The 8588-nt window shown below is 35.0% G+C and overlaps 1 protein-coding gene across 1 annotated transcript; it reads right to left on the minus strand.

Annotated features, from left to right (window-relative positions):
- Positions 1 to 1137: 1137 nt before the first annotated feature.
- Positions 1138 to 5365, minus strand: LOC139486420 (uncharacterized). The gene is made up of 2 exons (XM_071271292.1): positions 5195 to 5365; positions 1138 to 3822 (listed from the first exon to the last, which is right to left on the minus strand). The coding sequence occupies exon 2, from the start codon at positions 3816 to 3818 to the stop codon at positions 1164 to 1166; it is 2655 nt and encodes an 884-aa protein (XP_071127393.1). The 5' UTR covers positions 3819 to 3822; positions 5195 to 5365; the 3' UTR covers positions 1138 to 1163.
- Between the last annotated feature and the right edge of the window lie 3223 nt (positions 5366 to 8588).

Genomic DNA, 8588 nt, shown 5'->3' on the forward strand with positions numbered 1-8588 from the left:
GATAACTTCTCCCAATTCTGTCTATACTTTGTCTGGTTCGAAATACGCAGTATTTATTTTCCTACAATTTGCTTGTAAGTTTTTTCATAATTTCTATTTACTTTTACTAAAGTTAGATTGCGAAAACCAAATGTCTTCGGACGACGACGACGACGACGCCAATGCACTATTATTGTCTATATAATTTTTATCAGTGGCGTAAAAATAGTTCTCTGTAGTCCGCTTATCAAGACGCACGGAAGACAACGTTTTAAAAAATTATTTCAAACTAGTATGAAGAGCTGATTTGTATTTTGTTTCCTTTTTGTAGAATATATTTTCTCAAGGATAAGGTTTTATCATCTCTCACCAAGATATACAAGCTTTTAAGCCTCATTCACTTTTAATTTACACTGCAAAGTTGAAAAATGTTCGAAGTGCACTAAAAAAAGTTATTCCGCCTGCATGAACACATCATTGATTTGACGAGGAGACTTCGAGATTCAACATTAACATATAACCATATCTATTGTGCCAACTGTGGGCTTGATTTTAGTCTCGAGATGAAGAACAGCAATAAAAGTACTGTTTTTTTGCCGATTGTTTGCGGTGCATGTACTAAATCTGGGTCATGGATACCCTATAATATCTGTCCATTATCAGAGATCATTTTTTGTTGTTGTAGGCGAGCTGGGAACAGACGTCGCGCAAAATACTGGTGATAATAACGTAACGTCGGAAATATAGCAAAAAGCCGTCTTATTTTCTTGTTTTTTACGTAACGTTTTTCTAATGTGATTTCTAATGTGTAAGCATTGATTCATTCAGGTTTTTTTTCATGGGAATATTTTTTTTCAGTAAAGATATTCATGTATATTTTATTTAACGAAAAATGTATATATATATATATATATATATATACAACTCGTCTAAACATTATGTTTAGACGAGTTGTATATACATTATGTACACAGCCATGTATCACCATCATTGATGGCGATCCGATGGATACATCTGTTGTAGGGTTGTCACTGACTCAGACGTACTTATATATATATATTTTATATTTTTTAATTATAAGCAGAGCCACGTTGAATCATTTCATTTGAATCGGAAAGGTCTACTAAAATATTTTATGAGTGGCTAAACAACAGTGCATGATGTTTTATAATTTAATTCTTATTTCAATCCAAATTGTCCAATACAGAAAGAATGTCTAGATGGGTGTCCTCTGAAATAGTTATACGATAAGAGGCATCTACATCAGCAAGTATGTATAGCAGAGATTTCGTCGGTACCAAAGCAGTCTTTGTCTTTAAAAGTTTATATTTTAACGGATCATTGTCACTGATTTTGTCATAATAATGACCCCGGAAAACCTCGAATCCAGGGGGATATGTAGCACCCCAGCTGTCACTCTCTGCTGAATTCAATACGTGTGAACCTTTGGAAATTTTCATTAAATAATAGTCAAAGTTATCATCGTCGGTTTTGACAGCCACAACAGAGTTTATGGATACCAAATCTGATATGTCTTCTGAAAGGATGTCAGTGTCTTGTGCTACTTCTTCTTCGTTAGAAGTTTGTGTTATTTCGCGTGGCTTAATAGTTTTCTTTACCCCGGTATTTTCTACATTTAAACAGTTAAGATAATTCCCCAAAATGCATTGATCGCACGTGTAACAAGAGAGATCGGAAACAATGATTTCATTACATGTACTAGTAAAAACATGATGTATTTGTCTATTTTGCTGGATCGGCTTAAATATTTTGGAATTGTGTCTATCAATTGAGTCCACATATCGAAATACCCTTCTTTTAAATAATGCACTTCTTGGCTTTTTAAGGCTACTTTCGCAGAACGTAAATAAATCCTTCGCATTCTGAATCACTGTATTGCCACGTAGAACAGATATGTCCGCCTGTCTTTTTATAAATCCCCCCGCGGCATCTTGATGCCCTTTTGCATGGCTTGTTTCAAAGAAATTTCTATGGAATGTTTTATATCCGAAATCAGGGATGGCAGTAGATAAACTTCCTAAACAGTGCCGCGATTTATATTGGCTAGAACAACCGTCTGTGAATTCATGCATATGATCAACTGTGTATGATATTGAATCTAAATATTCCTTAACTTTCTTTTGGACATATTTTGTAAAATCATTATCATGTTGCAGGTCCGGGGAAATTACGAAAAAATGTTCCGTAATTATTTCCGGAAATTCTTCTGTACTGTCTACACCATCGTATTCTAAAATGGCGTGTCGGTGCATGACGGTTACATGAATGCTGCATTCAGTTCTTTGGAAGTAATTGGATTGGATTTCTTCTTTCTCGACACAGCGATAATTTTCCGAATAATCGTGGATGCATATGCAATGATTGACTGGCAAGTTCTGAACAAGACTTTTAAGTTGATTGCTTTGCCAGTTTGATCGGTGCTGGTGAGCGGGGAAAGTTTCGAGAAGCTTTTTTAAATTGAGAAACATTTCGTTTACGCTAGTTTTCTTTTTTATCAGGGTCAGTCGGCGCCTTACATTTTTACCCTTCGATTTTTCAGTTATATATTCATATTTTTGCCATTCAACAGTTGAAGACGACTGTGATTCGTTGGGTGAAAGTTTGAAATTACCAACTCCGCAAAGGCTACATTTTCGGTCAAGACAATTTTTTCTATAAAATCCATTTACTTTTGGACATAGCGTAATATGTATAAGGTCTGACATTTTCTCAAATACGGGATAGTCACTTTCTTGCGAATCGGTTTCCCTGTCACAGGATTTTCTGAACTTCATACATGCTTTGAAAACAAGGTTTGCTTCCACGTGATATCTACAACAGCATGTATTTCTATCTTTTTCAGATGCAGGTCTTACGAAAAACGGTCGAAGTTTCTCAAATGCTCTTTGTCCAATTTTAATTTCCGGATATTTGGCGACAAAATCTAAATACGCATCAGTTTGTGTTTTTTCCAGCACGTGTGTCATATGCGAAGTATATAAGTTTGGTCCCAATCGTTCTCTTTTGATATCGGATTTGTTGCCGGTCGGGTGTGATATGCCATCAGAGAGCCAAAAGTTATAAACTGTTTTCTTTGTTTCTTCTGAAATGGAATCTTTTCTTGTTTTCTGTTGCGTAAGAGCCCATGCAGACGATTCACTTTTAAGAATTCTAGACCTAATACGCTGGCCTCCAGCAACCCTTCTTGCTGGCAAACCTAAATTTTTACGCAGTTTAATTTTACCTCTCGAGTTTGCTAAATTTTCCCCGCTGATTGATGCAGTAACAGAATTCATTACCGAACGTGCATTCTTAGATCGCTTTAATTTTGTAGATTTTATTATTTCTTGAATATCTGCAACGACGGCCATTTCAACTGGCGAAACTGAATGTTTCAGATTAGCTATTGTTGGCGATCGAGGGGATCTGCGGGCCAAATAAGTCGATATAACTGCGCATCGTTTAGATGGAGATTTTGGTAAACCTTCTTTAAATTTTCTTAGGGCTCTGGCCTTTTCCATTCTGTTTTTGAAAACATTTGAACCTTCTGGTACAACAAGTGACATTGATGAAAGTTCTACATTTTTTTTACCTCTGTGTTTACGGACATTCATTTTATTTTTCAGTTTTCTTTCATTTATTTTCTTAGATTTCTCCCTTTGTTCTCTCTTTTTTCTTGCATTAATCGTTTGACTATATGTTTTTGTCTCGCTCTCTTTATTCTTGTACAACTTTCCATAAGATTTTCTACTCGTTTCATTTTTCTGAAGCCTTTTTCGTTCTCTGTTCCTAATAAGTATTTCCTTAGCCGAAAGTTTACTTTTTTTTCTGTTATTCATATTTCTGAAAGCATATTTATATTTGAATGTACACAAAATTTTGGTCTGATTTTTTTAAGTCCGATTATTTTAATTGATTGTTGGTTTATAAATACATTCAATAATTAAATATGAGTCTTTTTTGTCTCGTGTTTTATTTTTTTGGAACTTATCATTCTCCTGAAACACCAGAGATCATTTCGGTTGGTTGAAGGGATTGGTGCCTCTTGTTTTGTCTACGAAAATTATCTAATATGGTAACTCTTCTTTTAGATTGTTCCAGAACTTCCTAAAGTCAAACCATTTTTTACGAATTTTAATATAGAATAATATTTTTATTTCATTAAGGGAGCAACCATTTGATTTTAATGGGGGGGGGGGGGGGGGGGGTGCTAGGATGAAAAATTTTGTCCGGCATTTTTTTTAGTTGTTATCTCGGTCCTGCCTTTTTATTTTCACTATATTTGGTCCTGCCTTTTTTTACAAGTTTATCCTGGGTTTGTTTGCCAACTGCTCATCCTGCCCTTTTAACCCCACCGCAGTTCGCGCCTGTCCTAAGTCAGGTACCTATAGCTTTTGTTAGTCTTTTATATTTTTTTACTTTTAGTTCATCTCTGTGTTTCGAAGTGAAGAGTGGCGTCCATTTTCTTGATCTAGTATACATTAGGATTTCGGGGCCTACTCAAGACCTCCCCTGGGTGCGGGATTTCTCGCATGTTGAAGACCCATTGGTGGCCTTGAGCTGTTTTCTACGTTTTGGTCGGGTTGTTATCTCTTTGACATATTCCCCGTTTCCATTCTTATTCATTTTTTTTTTTACTCGAAACTCCTGTCTGCCTTTTTTTTACACTCAAAACCCCTGTCCTCCCTCTTTTTCAAATTTCATTCTAGCCCCCCCCCCCCCTTAAAAATCAAATGGAAGCTCCCTAAGGCAAAAACATGCCCATATCGTTTCATGTTTGGAGATCGATTCTTTACAAGTTCTTCTTATAATTTCTTTTGCGTATTGACTCTGTGTGAAATATGACGTTTCATTATTTTTCGACGTTTTTTGTCTCATTGGACATTTTTTCTGATTTTTCTTTTCTTTATTTGCGAAAAGGATAAAATATAAAAACAGCCAGTATTTATATTTTCATGTTCAGTATTTGTTGTAATTTTTGAAATCTGTATCAGTATTTTTCTTCTGATTTAATCGCGATACATCGTAGATCCCGAAATCGTCAAAATGGAATATTTGTTTGGATTTCAGATGATACGGGACATTTTTTCTGATTTTAAATTTTTTCAATAGTTTTTTTTTAAAACAAGTAAACTCAAAAAGTTTGGTACCAATTTAAACAGAAATATTTGTAATTTATAAATTATAAATATAAACGATATCCTTTTAAAATTACCTTCAGTATATGAATTTGATCTTCAAAGTTTGCAGTTGGAGTCTAGATTATTTGTCACCATTACAAGATCAAAAAGTTGCTATGACGTCATTTTTCTACATGTATGACGTCATATATGTAAGTAAAATTATGTAATTCAAAACTTTACATATGGTTCTTAATTCCTTCCAAATGAGAACAACCTTTGGCTACTCAATCCATATTTCATTCTCAAAAATGTTTGGAGATCTCAATGTTCAATGTTACGCATTACACGGCAAAATTGCCTATTTCATAAAATTTAGCGCTTCAAATCGAAACCTATTCGTGAAAAAATATCATGAAAAACAGATATTTTGTTGCCATTAGATTGGGTAACGAAAATTATTTAGCGATTCTGCAAATTGTTGCGTCCTAAACGGACAGTTAGCCTTTTCGCCGATTTTTCTCGAATCACCTTCAAATTGTCACCAGTATCTTGCGCGACGTCAACAGTGTTCATATACATGTTCCTGATTTGTCCGGGGATTGTTGTCTCTTGACTTCAACATCTCTTGTTAGCAGTGGCGGATCCAGAACTTTATGTAAAATAGGGGGCGCTGACTGACCTAAAAAGGGGCGGGGCCACTAGTCATGCTTCAGTGATTCCGTATATAATCAACAAAAGGGGGGAGTGGCCTGGACCCCATGAATCCGCCTATGGTAATCAGTGGCGGATCCAGGGGGTGGTCCCACGGCGCACCGGACCACCCCCATGACGAACCTCAAATTTTTTTTAAGTGTCTATTTTTTCAATAACTAGCTAATTAACAAATTAATACTTAAGATTAATCCTTTCATCGCACTAATTGGTTATGGATTACCTGGATACCTAGAGGTGTCACAATGATAGAATATATACGGATCAATGCGTTTCACCTGTATACATCTAATTAAATTGTCAAAACAGCTCGTCAATATGAAGAAGTTGACTTCTTATTTTGAAAGGTAAATACAAATTATTTTTGTATTTTTAAGTGAAATTTCCATATATAATAGCATTGTCCAACTAACGGAGTCTCGGTTTTAAATTTCATTTATGTACATTTTGAAAAAAACAACCATTATGAATGAATTAAATTTATTTATCTATCTCTGTGAGCCCCACCCCTTTCCCCCAAAATCAACAGCAATTCAAGCACTGAAGTTGGTACCGGCATTTGTACAAAGCGCAACATTTGATGAAATTAAACATTTTGTAGACTTTTACCATACTGATTTGCCGAGTCCATCTGCAATGCCGTCCGAACTGCGTTTGTGGCAAAAGACTTGCGAGTCAATGCTTTCAAAACCAGAAACTGTAGCCGGTGCTCTGAAAGTGTGTTACAAAACAGACTTTCCAAATATTTCTGTTATCTTAAAAATCATAGCTACCATGGGGGTGACGAGTTGCGAATGTGAGCGATCCAACAGTGAGTTATCACTTTTAAAAACCTACATGAGAACAATTATGGGACAATCGCGTTTAAACGGACTTGCGTTGATGCATGTGCACTACAGTTTGGAACTAAACATAAAACAAATTATAGATAACTTTGCAAGGAAACACCCGCGACGCATGATGTTGAATGACCTGATAAACGACTCTTTGTTAAATTAGTAAATTTTGAACAATTTTACGTAGAACTATTTTTACCGATTCGGAACATTTTAGCTAAACTTTTTTTTACAGCTTGCCTCATTCAGATGACAGTTGCATGTACATGTATGTTTTGCTATTTTAGATTGCAATATATTGTCTATATATATAAGCGTCTTAAATAAAAATCAGTTTTACATGTCTTTAAATTCCTTTACCTAGGAATATGTGCATTGCATGGTGTTGTCCAAATTCATGATCTTCCATAATGTCAAAAATAATCATACCATTCAATATTTATTTGGGACCACCCCCAATTTTTTTTCTGGATCCGCCACTGCTGGTTAGTTCATATTCTTGTACTTATTTCCCATTTCAGCTGCAGACCCAGAAATATTCACAAGGGGGGGGGACTGCCATAAGAGGGGGTAACCCCTAGTGCTTCCCTAAATAATCAACCAATTTATTTCATCACAAAAATGTGGGCCCTGTCCCCCCCCAAAAAAAAAAACATCCGCCTCTGAATTTTTCCATACTTCTCACGTGACATCAGTAAGCTAAAAATGAAACCAATCGACATTCAACTTTGTTTAAGCCAGTCAAGGTCGCAAAACACTTTCATCATCAATTCAACTTTTTAAATATGTAGTCTGAATCCATGATGATCTGGAGGGGGTTTACAGAAATGTGCAGAATAAATTGCTAATGTAGAGAAAATAGGGCCAAAATAATGAATAGAGAATAACAGGGTACTGCAATATCAATCATAGAGATTAGAGGGGGGGTAATAACAATAGGAAATGAAGGGCTGCCAACCAGACCCTCACAATTCGGCACTGTAGATGTCTTAAGCTATAGTGTATCCCAATAGGTAAGCAATTGTGTATGTACAGAGACATATAATACAATTGTATAATATGTCTCTGGTATGTATTATAAAACCACTGGTCCGTGTAATGTCTTAATAATATAAATGTAATAAACCAAACAAACAAGATGTTTAAAAAAAGTTATACAATTTATTAAATACCTAAGCTTGCATGAAGTGATTAAAACAGGGCTACTACATATCTCTGATAATCACATTGCTTGCATCAACAATACTTTTCTTTTCATCGGATCACACCCGTTCAACTTTAACCTTCTTGTTTTTAGTTCAAAGCCGCCGATTAAGAAGCATTTTAATGAATTTTCAACATTATGATAGTTCCCCATTTTGAACCCATCGCAAGTTTATGTAAATAATTTGCATGAAAATAAAAAAATATGCTTGTTGCCTAACAAAAACATCATACAAAATGGAATTCTTTCATAAATTCATAAATATAATGAGCACGTATATATCTTCGGAGACAAAAGTCAAATTTAGTCCCTGGCTTGATGAAATTCTCAGGGTGTGGATGGAATGAAAAGGCCTCCAAAATTCTGTAGCATCACAAACTGACAACTATGCCGTCTTCTCTTGTTCAATTGCTAAAAAGATAAAAGAAAACAAACAATAAACAAACAATAAAATGGAAATCAAAACAAAAATGTTTATGACCTGAACAAAAATCTAATTCCTATGAAAAGTACGGTGATTGTTTAAAATATTGCAATATTAAGACTAGTTGTTTCAGTTTTAAAATTTTCAAACAAATCATTACAAATACACTTTAACTGGATCATACGCCCCCTTTCACATTTTCGAAATATACTTCCCTATGCATAATGTTTACAGCATACGATATTGACGTTTTTTTAAAGTGCAGAATAGTTTATTCGGAACCCAAATTTTATGATAGCTTGTAACTCGTA

This window comes from Mytilus edulis, chromosome 8 (assembly GCF_963676685.1).
Source record: "Mytilus edulis chromosome 8, xbMytEdul2.2, whole genome shotgun sequence".
Taxonomy (NCBI): Eukaryota; Metazoa; Mollusca; class Bivalvia; order Mytilida; family Mytilidae; genus Mytilus; species Mytilus edulis.